This window comes from Thamnophis elegans, chromosome Z, assembly GCF_009769535.1.
Source record: "Thamnophis elegans isolate rThaEle1 chromosome Z, rThaEle1.pri, whole genome shotgun sequence".
Classification (NCBI taxonomy): Eukaryota; Metazoa; Chordata; class Lepidosauria; order Squamata; family Colubridae; genus Thamnophis; species Thamnophis elegans.
The window spans coordinates 95811158-95827159 of NC_045558.1; the positions used below are offsets into that span (position 1 = coordinate 95811158).

The 16002-nt window shown below is 37.0% G+C and overlaps 1 protein-coding gene across 4 annotated transcripts in view; it reads left to right on the top strand.

Annotated features, from left to right (window-relative positions):
• Positions 1-16002, top strand: part of GRB7 (growth factor receptor bound protein 7) — a 53396-nt gene that overhangs the window by 25984 nt on the left and 11410 nt on the right. For 3 of the 4 annotated variants that reach the window (XM_032238143.1, XM_032238144.1, XM_032238142.1), the window contains 5 exons: positions 1132-1309; positions 3404-3545; positions 12177-12333; positions 12839-12960; positions 15401-15481. In XM_032238143.1, the coding sequence (XP_032094034.1) occupies positions 1140-1309; positions 3404-3545; positions 12177-12333; positions 12839-12960; positions 15401-15481 (672 nt within the window). In that variant the 5' untranslated portion in view covers positions 1132-1139. Of the gene's footprint in view, positions 1-1131; positions 1310-3403; positions 3546-6250; positions 6271-12176; positions 12334-12838; positions 12961-15400; positions 15482-16002 lie in introns of those variants that run through there. The other variant, XM_032238145.1, reaches the window with a different exon arrangement.

Sequence of the window (16002 nt, forward strand, 5' to 3'; positions counted from 1 at the left end):
AAAATATTGCTGTGTTCCAACGTAGTATTCATTGGGATAGATGCACACAAAAACAAAACCCAGGTGGTGGGATAGCCACATAGATTGTCCTGCAATTCATGTAAAACACTATATTCCACATACTGAGGAAATAAATGTTCAGAAATTGCAAGATAACTGAAGTTAAATAAAACAGAAATTAAATGGCTATGTGTTGTTCTAAGCTGTAATGTGGGTTACTTTGTTTTGGCACAATGTGATGAGCTTATAACTTAATATAACCATATGTTACATTATTCAAGAAACCATGGTTAAAACAAATGTTGATTTAATGCAAATTTCTCTTGCATATTGCCATCTTATACTCATTATTCACAAGAATGAATTGAGGCTTCCATTCTCCTTTGGGACTTGAATCAACTGTACAATTAACTGTGTGCCTTCTGTATGGTTTACCTCATCATTATAATATTTGAGTTTAAGAGAACCCATTGACAATACTCATACCTAGATATTCTAGAGCTGATATTAGAGGAGAGGATGAGATGGATTCATTTTGTTATCTGTATGCTATTTTCCCTTGTCAACTAGATCACTGACAATTGCCTTGGTGAGATTGGGTTATAACTCCATTTATTATGTTCCTGCAGCGCTATCAAAATTAGTTCCGGGAAGATAATTTTCCTTGGAACTTTACCAAAGACGGTAACAATGCATTTTTCAGCAGCACAAACAATATGTATGTCACTTTGAGAACTTGAAGGTGATTCATATGTTTTACAAATAAGCAACTTTTGAGCTGAGTTTTAATGTCTAATTTAAGCTACAATGGGATGATATTTTTTTGGGGGGGGGGAATGTGGTTACTTGTTTCATTAACCATCACCATTAACCATTTCCCTAACCATACACATCTTTTTTCCCTTTGAATATGAAGTGTTACACAAGCTTAGTGTGAACATTTTTAACTACATGATCCTATCATTTCCCCAAAACAGCAACTTTTACTGTAAAAAAAAAGAAAAGAAATGTGATAATGTTTTGAAGAATTGCTTTAAAAACAACTTGCATTTACTTCTCAGAATCTTGTTCTATCTGGATATTTGCATCATCTTAGTTTAGAAGAGTTAGTCAAATTGTTATATGTTACAGATAATGACATGGATCTTGGAACTTCCCAAAAAACCCTTAACAGGATGTTGGGCAACTCTTATGAGGCTGACCTGCCATCTGATCATAGTGCAACCCTTTGCAACGGTGAGCAGAGCAACTTTCTGACCCACACTGATGTGATCAAGCGTTCTCAACCTCTGTTCATCGAAGCAAATAGGTATGTTACAATGGAGAAAATCATTATGATGTCACAAAAGGCTTGTTTTTGTGGAGATAGAAATCAGCGGTGAGAAAATTTAGTCTGACCTTTTAGTTTTCTCTGGAATCAATGTCAGTGCCAGAAATAACTACTCATAACAAGTTATTTCTGAACATAATCAGAGTGTATGACATACACTAAGCTTATTAGTGAATAATGCAATGATTCTGCTTTGTGTTTTCCACATAATTGAAAAATAGGAAAAATTATGGGAAGTCTTGAAATCTGCTTTCTATATTTTGAATTAATTATTTTGCAGCTTATGTTTGTATCTCGTCTAGAAATAGAAAAAAATGAGATGTTGCTCATATGCTACGTAATAGCTTTTTCTGTTTTAGTTGTAGAACAAGTGAAATAGCTTATTAGTTTTATCTACGGTTTATTAAGCTTATCACTTTATGATCAAAATGAAATATTAGAATCAAAATTGATAGGTAGCATGCAAATCTTTTATTTGACATGATAGATAATTTTTTTCTGTGAGAATCATACTAACTTTAGGATAATCTTCTGAGTCTGCATGCCAATGACCATTGTGCACTGAGGATTTGTCAGAAACACGTTTCTACTGTACCATAGTTACGTTATATAACAAATGTGGCAAACCTTTTGCACTGCTTATTCCTTTCCCTTTTAGTATTAAATCGACAATGGGCCACACAGTTTATGGATTGTAATTTTACTATAGTTAGACCATGTATAATTGACAGACTGGATTTTATAATAGATTTTAGTTGTTATTTATTATTTTATACTAGAATTTTTAACTGTATATTTACTGAGTGTTTTTATTTGTCTCTGGTCTATGACTGTAATAAAGTAAATTGAATTGAACATTGGGGTCAAAATAAAAACATGGTTGGAATCAGCTATTCTGCTACTCATTAGGACACACTTTCTTGTACATTCTTGATCTAAAGTTACTTGATTTCATTTTAATTCTGAAACCGAGGATCTGTTAATTTTGAACTGTGATGCTAGACCATTTGCCATGCCATGTAGGGCATTTTGAATTCCTTGGTAACTGCTCAGATAAATCTGCACACCTTGTCTCTTGGGGTGCCTCAAGATGCTTTGGTAGATGTGCAAACTTTCATTCTCAGTAATGGCCATGCATACAGATTACAAACCTGAAGTAACACAGAAGGATTGGGGAAGAAAAAGCCAAAAGAATTAAATATTTGCTTTCTTGTCTGCTCACAGTACGAGTGGCACACAAAAATGGATATAGCAAGTTTGCTGAGTCTACTGACTGTTGAATGAGCTCTTTGTGAACAACTGCAAAGTGATCTAAAGTCTGGGCAATAAGTGTTGAATGTGATATATTGATCTGAAATACTTAATTATATGCAAGAGATGAGTTCAGACTTCTGGTAGGAATTATCTGACTCTTCTCTGCAGCTTGCTGCTTGTGAGATTAAAAAAATAGAGTGTATCAGAAAACAAATAGAGATTTCCAGGAGATAATGAGTGTCTCATCTACATTTCGTCCTGGCTGCAGAATAACAGACTTGGAAAGGACCTTGGAGGTCTCATAGTCCACCCCTCTGCTCAAGCAGGAAACCCAAGCCTAGACCAATTCAGACAAACGATTGTCCAATCTTTTCTTCAAAACCTCCAGTGCTATACAGCACCCTCATCTGTATCCACCACGTTTCTATGAGGAACAGTTGATTTTGAATTATGGGGCTAGACCACTTGCCACGTCATGCAGGGCATTTTGACTTACTGGTAACTGCTTAAATAAATATGTATACCTAAATCTTGCCTCTTATGATGCCTCAGATACATTGGTAGATGCGCAATAACAGCTATGCTACGCATATAAATAACATGATTAGCTCTGATGGAATACAAACTTAGAAAAAAAAGCCAACAACAACAACAATAATAATCACCAGTCAATGGTATTTGTGATGCATTTTTGAATGTTCAGTTGACTGAGTTTCATGTTTAATGAATAAAGTAAATAATAATGACATTATCAAATAACCCAGATGCCCTATTAATAGCTAACTCATTTATAACAATCTTTCCATTCTTTTCCTTTAGAAAAATGAAGGAGGAAAAATCTCATACCTTATCTTTGCCTTCTATCCCAAACCCTTTTCCGGAACTCTGTAGTCCCTCAAACTCACCTATCCTCACCAGCTCCACACTGGGGCCAGGATCACAGCATGAAGGTGGCTCTCATGTAAGTGTATCTATTTGCATTTGGAGGAAAGGGAAGATGGCCCAGGTTCTCCTTGATGGCCCATTACTATTTGGCAATTACTATTTGATTTGACTAATCTGGGAAAAGCTTAGGTTCCTAGATAATCCCAGGCTAAAGACTAAACTGTAAACCAAGAAAATATTTCAGAAGAAGACCATGAGTATTCAAGAAAATTTCATGGAGATATGCACAAAATCTTTAAGGATTGAATTCTTAGGAGAAACCTAGAAGAACTTTACAGGGTTCAGTTTTTTTTTTGTTGTTGTTGCAAAGCTGGAATGAAACAGAAGCATAGTAAAGATGCCTCTAAAGATAGGCCTAGAGCAGTGGTCCCCAACCTTTTTATCGCCGCGGACCAGTCAGCCTTTGATAATTTTACCGTGGCCCGCTGAGCGCGCGCAGGGGGGGGGCATTGTTCGCGACGACACATTGATTGCGTACCTGCGCGGGGCTCTCTTCCCTGGAGCCTTTGCGCACGGCCCAGGAGCTTTTGCGCACGGCCCAGGAGCCTTTGCGCTGCAGCGATCATGTCCCCCGGCCGCTGCAGCGATCATGGTCCCCGGCTGCTGCGCGGCCCGGTGCCAGGTACTCCACGGCCCGGCACCGGTCCGCGGACCGGGGGTTGGGGACCACTGGCCTAGAGGATCTTTCCCTCTCATCGCAGCCACCTATAAACTTAGAGTAGCCCCTGCCAAATTTATAGTACTTTCTCCCAATGTAGCCTGTACAGATGATTTATTTCAATTCTACAGGTTCCGAGTGATATGGTCTTTGATGAAAGGAACCAGTTTTAGGGAGGTTGTTTTTGAGTCTTGCAATTCAGAGATGATGAAAAGCGTACCAAGGTACATTTTGGCAGGATTACAAAAAAAAGGGGGGGGGCAGTCATGTATACAAATTAAGTGAAAATTGCCTACTTGCCCACAGTAAGAATGATTTATAACTAAATAACCTGACAAGTATTATAATTGGCTAGATTCACATGTTGTGCAAATGTGTTTCTTTTTATTTTGTTTCATGCCACATATGAATTCAGACACTATTTTTCATCAACCATTTTTAATTAAACAAATCCTTTAGCATATTAATTTGAGTTTGAAACCTGGAGAGCTCTTGTAATATTTCCTTATTTTTCAGAAAAATAAATACTGTAATTCTGTTTTCTTGATAATTCTAAAAGTTCCCTTAAATTCTTTGTTAAATTCCATCCTAACACAGTGAGTTGCAAATTAGCTAACCATGTTTCAGCTATCCATATTGCAAAAAAAAAAATCATCCAATCATCCATCAAAATGATTATTTTTTAGAATATCATTGCAACATAATCTGACTCTAAATTGCAGGGCTTGCTCTGTTCTCAAGAGCTGACAGTTGAATCTATAACATTCAGTGTTATCCATTGTTTTCCCCCTTCCATAAAGTTTGGACAGAAGAACAGTCAAGGGAAAATTACAGCTTTGGATTCATGGGACAAGATATGGCAAAGCTGGTTCCCTTAGAAATTGTTGCCAGGATTCTCAGGTTTTGTTTAACTAGCCTGGGAGCATTGGCTGGGAGTCTTTAATTATGGGATGGAAGGCTTCCAGCTGCTTTGTAAGTATTGGAGTCCACTTGATGTCTCTTTGGTTTCTTATCTAAAGATATGCTTTTAAAAAAGGACTTTGATGTGAGGCAGAGGCAGGCTAACAAATAATCTGATAATCTACTATCAGCTGGTCTGCTAGCCTACCTGTGCTCATATCAAAGACATTTTTAAAAGCATCTTATTCTTGCTGCCTGGTTATAATTGCTAACAGATATTGTAATAATATATGTCTTTATTCAATAAAATAATCCATATTTGTATCACAATAAATAGCAATACTATGATGAACTGTAAGAGACATCAGAATAAAAAAAGAACAAGAAAGATAGGAAAAAGCCTATATTCACTTACTGTGAATATGTCACTATCATCTCTGTAGGACTTTCTAGATGTACCCCAAAGAAGTATTGCTTAAAATTTAAAATTCATTTTATCTCCATTATAAGATTCCCAGTCAATTAAGAATGCCATTTCCATTTTAAATTTAGATTATTTCATGGAGAGAGGTTAGTCTTTCTTTCAATTTTACAAAGTAATTTTGATAAATAGAGCATCCTTCCTCAGACTGGTATCCTCAAGTGTTAACATGTGAAGAATTCTTGAAATTATATTGTAACTGATTAGATTCATTGCTTTCAGTGAAAGTTATTGATCCAGCTGACCATTTTAAATGATAATTTAGCTCCATTTAATATGTGGGAACTGATTTCATTTCCCCTGCCTTTAAAAGTGTTGGGTTCTTGGGTTCAGCTCCAAGTGAGGAAAAAGACATCATAAACATGCAGGCTGCTTGGAAAGGTGATTTAATGGTGGACACTGGACAGGATAACATGGCTTGAGGTCCTGAACAGTAAAGGGGGATCACATATTTCCAGATGTTGGGTGAAGAAGAAAAGGAGAGTGAGATGCTGAAAGTTCCTGGTTTTATGCCCTCTCTGGCCTCTGATCCTGATCTTATATTCTGATTGGTTGCCAGACTCCCATGGTGCGTGACCCGACAAAAGCGCGCCCGACAACAGCGCGCCGACAAAACCGCGGCGATAAAACCGCGACATCGATAGCGCGCCCACAAAGGCGCGCCAACAAAAGAGCGCCGACAGAAGCGCCATTACGGTTAAGGTAAGGGTCGGTGAACTGGTTAAGTTAAGGGTTAGGGTAAGAGTTAGGGTTAGGGTTAGGGTTAGGTTCAGGGTTAGGTTTAGGATTAGGGTAAGGGCTAGGTTCAGAGTTAGGGTTAGGGTTAGGGTTAGGTTCAGGGTTAGGTTTAGGGTTAGGTTTAGGATTAGGTTTAAGGTTAGGTTCAGGGTTAGGGTTAGGGTTAGGTTTAGGATTAGGTTTAAGGTTAGGTTCAGGGTTAGGTTTAGGGTTAGGGTAAGGGTTTGGTTTAGGGTTAGGTTTAGGGTTAGGTTCAGGGTTAGGTTTAGGGTTACCTTTAGGGTTACCTTTAGGGTTAGGTTTAGAGCGCACTTCTATCGGTGCGCTGTTGTCGGCACGCTTCTGTGTTCATTCTTTGGCGCGATTTCGAACTCGCGCTTTTTTCCCTGCAGTTTTGTCGGCGCGCTTTTGTCAAGTGTGCATTTGTCGGTGAGCCCCCATGGTGCCATGCAGGGGCAACTCTCTAGGCTGTTTTGAGTCCAAGTTTGGCTGAGCATTGCTTCTTCTCAGGTGCCCTGTGGTGAGATGGGTAAAGGGTTAAAACTATCATGCCTTAATCCCATCACCCTGGAGCTGAAGGGGGGAAGTTCTTTGTTATATAGAATACCTGGCTCAGGTATTTTAATGGCCCATTGACAAAGGTGGGGGCTATTAAGAGTGAGTCTGTTTCCTACCTAAAACATGTTTCTCCATTTCTTATTGAGGAAAATTTAATATTCTGCCCTTTCAAAGTTTCTCAGGATATTTCATTTTTCTAGGAGAAGGGTGGGTACTAACTTCTTAAAAAAGGACATATTAAGTTAACCAATATTCACAGGAAACTCCATATATCATGTATTGTAGTACAGTAACTTACTATGGAATATAGAAGAGCATGGAAAGTAGCGGCCAAGTTGTCTGTGATAAGAAGCCCCAGATTGAATTTAGAAAGCAACACTGAAGATTATTTTTTTCACAATTCAGAAACACATTAATTTCATTCTCTATATTTTTATTTCCAAGTACTAAGAAACAGACAAGATGTGATAAAGCCACCATGCATTATTATTCATCTTTGAAAGCAACCAGTGACCATACATTTTTATAAACTAAACTCTTCTTGCTTTTTCATCTGACCCTACACTTTTGTGTTAAGAGACGTTTCATTTGCAGTGTTCAGTGCAGCAATGGGAAAACAGCAATTCTCCAAATATTTCTGCAAGTAATGGGAGCAACTCCAATTTTCTAGAAGCAATGGGGGGGCTAAGTTTAGTAGCCTTCTGGAAGTTACAGGTTACACCCTCCCCCCCTTAACCCATGATGATTTTTTAAAACTGCAAACTATAAAACCAAAACCAAAAATGCCTTTTATTCAATGCCTTCTGTTGATCAAGGTGTTATTAAAGTTGTAATAACCTATGGCAATAATTTTAAAATTATTATTAAAAAATAAGTTAGGTGTACTATATCTGGGCTACAAATAGCTGATGCCCACTAGATAGCAGCCAATTCACACAGAAAACTCTAAATCCTTGCTGCCATCCAGTGATGTTACTTATTTTTTATAGCTTATATATTATAGCCTTCATAAATAAATACATTCTGTAAGTGCCTGATCTCTCCTTTCCAAAGATTAGTGCTTTGCACTAGTGGCAAAAACCACTTTATTTCTTATTTGTTTGTTTTTATTCTAAATGTTTCTCAGCCTGCTTTTGCATGGATCAGTGGACATTGGTTGCCTATTAACCTCCAGCCATCAATGCTAATTTAAACAATAATTTTCTAGATCTCGGTGCAATTAAAGGCATACCTTTAGCTAATGTAATAAACTAAGACATAGCACCCACTACTTATGTAGTATAGCTATTCAAATCTAATATTGGAATTTAAATTACTTTTTATAGCTGCCAAGTTTTTGCAAGAAGGATGCCTTTCATTTTAAATATTTGCAAGGAATGTGCAGTGTTGCTGTTGTTACAGGTTTGGTGGCATACCTCTGGGAATTTGTGCAAAAGCAACTCACCAAAAGACTATAGCTATCCCTTTGGTACAGCCCTCACTGGTTTGGAACTTAGCAAAATCTAAATTTGTTTCCCCTAAAACCTGGATGATAATGGGATTTTTTTATAGAAGCAATCATATCAGTGGTGTATAAATTCTGTTTTCCACATTGTGCAGTGTTATAAACAGAAACATCAACAGAAATCATAATAGCAAAAGCAGCATTAAAAATTAAATATGAGATTTCCACTGGCTGATGCCCAGAACACTTTGCAAAAACACAGTATAATAGATTTTATGTTTGTGTGAATTAATAATATAAATATAAAAACAAAGGGGAAAACATAGGAATAATGATGCAGGATATTTATCTTTCTAGAAATAAGGGACGTAAATGAGATACACTTAATTTGAAAGAGTTTGTAATATTTATTGATATTTTCAGGCTTTCTGCTAATAGGTAAGAATGATCTTGTAATATAATAATATAATATAATATGTTTCAAGAGCTTTATATGTGTTGACAGCAATCCTTAACAGTTATAGTCATGTAAAAGGTAAAGGTTTTCCTGCCAATTATGTCCGACTCTAGGATGCTGTGTTTATCTCCATTTCTTGGTTGTGGGAGCCAGCATTGTCCAAGGACATTTTCTGTGGTCATGTGGCCAACATGACTATACACCAAAGGTGCAGGGAATGCTGTTCCCTTCCTGCCAAAGTAGTACCTATTAATGTACTTGGATTTGCATGCTTTTGAACTGCTGGGTGGGCAGGAATGGGAGCTCTTCCCGTTGAGTGGCGCTCAGGTCTCGAACAAAGGCTGTCAGTTTTCCAGCTGAAAAGCTCAGCATCTTTAATTGCTGAGCCATCACGCCTCCTACAATCCTTTAAGTTGGCCAAATATAATTTGCATCTGAGGCTGATAACTAAAAGATCTGTATCAGAGGTGGTATTCAGCCAGTTCTGACAAGTTCTGGAGAACTGAAAGCAGAAATTTTGAGTAGTTCAGAGAACTGGCAAATAGGCTGGCCACGCTCCCACTGCCTCCAAGCCTCCCGGCTTCTTTTGTTGCCCTGAACAAGAGAATGGAGCTGGAAAGCAGGCTAGTGGGGTGGGGAGGGAATGGGGATTTTGCAGTATCCTTCCCCTGCCATGCCCACAAAGCCATGCCCACCAAGTCACACCATGCTCACAAAGCCAAGCCAACAGAACCGGTAGTAAAAAATATTGAATCCCACCACTGATCTGTATACTTGGTGAAAATTAACTACCATGTACCTACAAAATTTAGAGTATACAGCTAGTCTCATTGAATTACTACACATTTAGCAACCATTTGAAGTTATGATGGTGCTGAATGAGGGGATTTATGATTGGTTCTCAATAGTTGTGGCTGTTGTAGCATTCCTGCTCTGGACATATTATCATGATTCAGCCACTGGACAATTGGCTCACAATTATGACATTGCAGTAACTTGTAGTCATGTGTGATTGCCAATTGTGACCTTCACTATTGGTTTCCAACAAGCAAAGTTAATGGAGAAGCTTGTAGGAAGTCACAAATAGCAAACATGAGATTGTGGGACACTGTGATTGCATGGATATGCTTAATGATGGCAACAGGGACATTTTCACACCTGGACCGTGGAAGGAGGAGTGGGGAATACATTAAAACACTGCTATTATTATTTCTATCATCAAAACTCCCAACTAATGGTAGTTTTCTATCATATCTCTTTTTCTTCCCCTCCCTCCTTCCCTCTTTCTCTCCCTATGTTTTGGGAAAAACATGAGACTAAGAAAATAATAATGATAGTCTGATAATTCAATTATTGACATTTTGAACATGGATTCTTACTAGATAACTAGAATCCAGTTCTTTAGAAGGACTAAGTACCCTCCTTTATTAACAGCTTTTATACAAAAATACAAATATAGAAAAGTTAAACCGTAAACAATATAATTAATTGGACATAAAATATATTTAAAAATATGCACTGAGTATTTACACGATTCAGAAGTTTTGTTATTTTTTTCCCATCTTAAATAATTTGGAGATTTGAATTTAATTGTGGAAGAATCTTTAAAACATATCCCATCCTATCTCCCTTTTAAGAGCTTAAAATAAGTCTTAAGAGGGTTTTTTTTAATATGTTTATTTAAAATAACAATAAAGAGAAAATCTCAGTATATTTATAATGCATTTCACCTTCATCATCAGGAATTGGAATACAGGGCTAAATAATTATGAGAAATTGTTCTGGATAATCTTATTTAATAAACTGTACAATATATACTCAATTATCTTTAAGCATAATCTGTATAACTGAATTCTGTTACTTAAATAATAGATTTACCCCCTCTTGTGGAATAACTGAAGTGTAGCAGATATGTTTCAGAACTGACTCATTCATAAAACATAAAATCAGTGCTGGTCATTTGACATCTTTTAAACATCTTGTTTCCATCAGTAGCCAACCAGTACCAGCCATTAGCCATCTTGTTTCCATCATGTAGGAGGAATGTAGCAGATAGGAAAACAACATCCTTCCCTATTTTGCTTGGCTGTTGCCTTCATGCATGATAAATGGAAGTGTGTAAGCCTCAAATAGGTCATTTTGATACACCTGTAAATCAGGTTATAATAGCTAATGATAAATGAGATTTATGAAACAATCTGGACATTTGAAAAACATAGTATATGGATAAACAAAAATATTTTCCCCTAACTTTCATCTTCTGAAGAATTTATCCTTCTCTTTTCTGAATAAGCTGATATAATCTTCTACATTGCTGAGGGCTCTGGGACTTTTCTTGGTGCAATAGTTTATTGCAAATTTGCTATTCACTGAACTTAATAGTCATAACTATTCAATGGACAACCATGTAATCGGCATCATAGCTAAAGACAAATAGATAACCCTCTTTTGGTTCCTTCAACTTTCATATTTTTGAACCACATATTCATTCCTGTTGAAATCTACGTTTTTATGATTCTTTTAATGAGATGTCCATGCAACAAGGCACATGTATTCTCACTGTATTATTCCTTAGTATGTGTTTTCCCCATTATAGAATTCTATATGCACATTTTGTTGTTGAGAGCTACATTGCAAAATTCAGAGAACTTCTTTGCGAATAAATATGTGTCACTTTACATATTAATTTGGGAAACATTAGTTAGATGGATTCTTCCATAGTTGACTGCAGAAATTATGTCAAGCAGGAAAAAATTGAACATTATGAATTTAAAGAAAAAATAAAGTGATAAGTGAATAAGTAAAAAAAATAAAAGAGAAAATACAGAAAAGAAATAAAAAGAAAAAAGATATAAACAAGCGACTTCCAATTTTCTTTCCAGCAATTATACATGCATTTACATTTTATTCTTTCTCTGTATAGCTATATCATGGCTCCCTTCTTTCCATATCCTACTCTTTCTAATTGTGAAACCCATAAATTACAAGTTCCTTCTTTCCATTTTCAGAAAAAAGTCCATGAAGGATTTCCAGTCACTGACAAATGTATTTATCTTTTTCCTAATCAATCAAGTCAATTTAGCCATTTTTGCAAATTCTCTTCACTAAGCTCTTCATTAACCTTCTTTACATATATTTCAGAGTCTTTCTTTGTGGGTATTATATTTTTGCTGCAGTACCATTTTCAAAGAATGAAGTATAAGTTATTATATATTGTTATTTTTTCAGAAGTTTTCTTTTTAAAAAAGAAAAACTCGGAGAAGAAAAACCAGGAAATTGGAATACATGAATTGTATGTGTATTTGCGTAAGAATTCTTAAAAGTTGTTCTTCTATCTTTGCTCACGGCAGTGAACAGGCCAGTCCTAGTGAGTGTTTGAGCTTATTCTCTGATCCTTTTCTATTCTCACAGGTAGTAAAAGTTTACAGTGAAGATCGCACTTGCTGTTCTTTGGAAGTCACAGCAGGGACCACAGCCCGTCATGTTTGTGAGATGCTGGTGCAGAAAACCCATTCTTTGCATGATGACTGCTGGTCTCTGGTAGAGGTCTATCATCACTTATCCCTGGGTGAGGAGGAAAAGAAAGAAAGTCCAGTCCGCGAGTATATGTGTGCATGTACATGCATTCATATCCACAAACACACTTTCTGTCAGATATACCCAGAAACGTTTTAAATGAAAATAATAAAATAAAAATGAAATTTTTGCAACGAGAAGCAAGTATGCCCAAGTGTTCGCCTTTTGGGGGCCCTAATTCTCACATAGGTTGGCCCCATGTAAAAAGATGCTTCACCATATAAAATAATTCCTAGGACATAAACAATTAGATTATAAAGGAGTAAAAACTATCTATTTTCTATGTAAAAGAAACCAAAACTCCTAAATGATTCCTCTACCTGAAATCTAAAATGTTCAGAGATTGAAGAGGTTACAAAGTGGGATCAGATAATTGAACATGATGGCTAACAGATTTTTCGAGTTGCTTATCTATATGCGTCTAGCATTTTAAAAGACCTCTGAATGTAGATATGATGTTAATGTAGTGTGTTTCTTTCTCCCACTGTTTTCTCCAGAGCGGATCTTAGAAGACCATGAGTCCGTGGTAGAGGTTCAGGCCACATGGCCTGTGGGTGGTGACAGTCGGTTTGTCTTCCGGAAGAATTATGCTAAATATGAGCTGTTCAAGAGCTCACCAGTAAGTTGGAACAACCTTAAAAGTAGCAACAAGCATCATTTTATTCCTGTAGTTATTTCATTTTTCATTTTTAAACAATTCCAAATTTCAGAAATGAAATAGTGTTTCCTGATGCTATTGTTTAGTAAAAATTCTGTATTTCACATCTCTAATGTTAATCCCCAAAATAATGATTCCCATGCTGTGGTCCATAGATCACCAGTAATCCACAACTGCTTGTCTTGTAACACTATTATATTGAGAAAATAGATCAGTACAGAAACTGAAAACTGTTTCACTAAAGCAAAGAAGAGATAATAATACAAGCAACATGTGTACTATATTCCAGCAAATGTATTTACCTCCCTCCCCCCAAGTGAGCTTCCATGCTATTAAAATAAAAATAAATCACTTCTAAAAAAAATGGCAAAAAAAATTGAAGGGACTAGTCCAAGTAAAAGTAAAGGTTCCCCTTGCACATATCTGCTAGTCATTCCCAACTTTAGGGGGTGGTGCTCATCTTCGTTTCAAAGCTGTAGAGCTAGCACTGTCCAAAGTCGTCTCTGTGGCCATGTGGCAGGCATGATTAAACGCCAAAGGTGCATGGAATGGATTCGAACCACCAAACTGCCGACCTTTCTGATTGACAAGCTCAGCATCTTAGCCACTGAGCTACCGCATCCCTTCTAGTCCAGGTAGACAACAGGAATCAATACTGACCTAAAAATATCCAATTCCCCCCAAAAGAGCAAATATAAAATAACATTCGTGGAAACTTGAAAGCCAAACTCTACAATTTTAGTAGGGGTTTCCATTCAAATATAAGCACAATAAACTGTTTTTAAGAAGTCTAAAAATAAATCCACATTATAGCACTCATACCACTTTTTCCCTTTGGCATTAAAACAGTATGTTTAAGATCATGGTAGTCTAATCTTATTGCATTCTTTGACAAAGTGACAAAATTAGTCACCAGAGGAATGCTGTCGATATAATTTACTTGGACTTCAGTAAGGCATTTGATAAAGTAAACCATAATCTACTACTAGATAGAAGCAATAGCAATAGCAATAGCAATAGAAGCAATAGCAGTAGACTTATATACCGCTTCATAGGCCTTTCAGGCCTCTCTAAGCAGTTTACAGAGAGTCAGCATATTGCCCCCAACAATCTGGGTCCTCATTTTACCCACCTCGGAAGGATGGAAGGCTGAGTCAACCCTGAGCCGGTGAGATTTGAACCGCTGACCTGCTGATCTAGCAGTAGCCTGCAGTGCTGCATTTAACCACTGCGCCACCTTGGGCCATAAAGTAGAATAATGTGGGTTAGACAACATCACCACCAGAATGATTCGTAACTGGCTGACCAACCACACTCAATGTGTAATCCTCAATGGAACTGCATCTACATGGAGGGAAGTATGCTGTGGAGTACCCCAAGGCTCTGTTTTAGGCCCAATACTCTTCAACATATTCATCAATTATTTGGATGAGGGAATAAATGGAGAACTCATCAAATTTGCAGATAACACCAAGCTGGCAGAAATAGCCAACATCTACAGAAGATAAGCTTAAGATACAGAAGGATCTTGACAAACTTGAACATTGGGTACTATCTAACCAAATTAAATTCAATGGTGAAAAAAGTAAGGTTCTACATTTAGACAAGAAAAACATAATGCAAGCTACAGTATATGTGGTACCTTCCTCAATAGTAGTAACTGTGAGATGAATCTTGGAGCTCCAGTGGACAACCATTTAAATATGAGCCAGCAGTGTGCAGCAGTTGCCAAAAAAGCCAATACAGTTCTAGGCTACATAAACAGAGGGATAGAATCAAGATCGGGTGAAGTGTTGATACCTTTTTACAATGCCTTGATAAGGCCACACTTGGAATATTGCATTCAGTTTTGATTGTCATGATGTAAAAAAGATGTGGAAACTCTAGAAAGAGTGCAGAGAAGAGCAACAAAGATGATTAACGGACTGGAGGCTAAAACATATGAAGAACAGTTGCAGGAATTGGGTATGTCCAGTTTAATGAAAAGAAGGACTAGGGGAGACATGATAGCAGTGTTCCAATATCTCAGGGGTTGCCACAAAGAAGAGGGAGTCAAACTATTCTCCAAAGCATCTGAGGGTAGGACAAGAAACAAAGGGTGGAAAGTAATCAGGGAGAGAAGCAATTTCCTGACAGTTAGAACAATAAATCAGCGGGACAGCTTGCCTCCAGAAGTTGTGAATGCCCCAACACTGGAAGTCTTTAAGAAGATGCTGGATAGCCATTTGTCTGAAGTGGTGTAGGGTTTCCTGCCTAGGCAGGAGGTTGGACTAGAAGACCTCCAAGTCCCTTCCAACTCTATTATTCTCTTCTCTTCTATTCTATTCTAAGAACACCATGATACAGTATATGACAGTCCAAATGCATGACTTATTATGCTTTCCTTTCTTCCCTATCATAGCAATCAATATTTCCCGAAGTTATGGTTTCCAGATGTCAGGATGCAGCTAATAAAGGCATGTCCCACCTAGAACTCATACAGGTAATTATCTTTTTCTTTTACCTAAGAAACAAATAATCTTTTTGTGCTGGGGCTTACACTTATGCATACATATATATATAAACATATACATGTGTTTGTGTGTGTATCTCCAGAAGCTTCTGTTTGTGTGTGCATACACATATTTATATTTATTAGGCTTAAATATTGCCCCAGTCATAGATAACTCTGAATAGCTTATAGATCTGGTAAGATTATATAGATCAGTAATAAGATCAAGATAATATTTAAAAGGAATTCTATAGATAGAATCACAATAAAATTCCCAACAATGAGGATAAATTATTCAGACAAATATTCACTCTCAAGAGGGAATGAGATAAAGACTAGCTTCAAATCCCAAAGGTCTGCTAAAATATAGATCACAGGAGGTGTGATTGCGATTTTTGGTGATATCACTGTGGAGAGATGCCCACATTTTCAGTTGACTTTTTTTGCTCTGGGGGAGGGGGGGTTGGTTATGTAAAACAGACATTTTGACATTTGACATTTTGGCAACATTT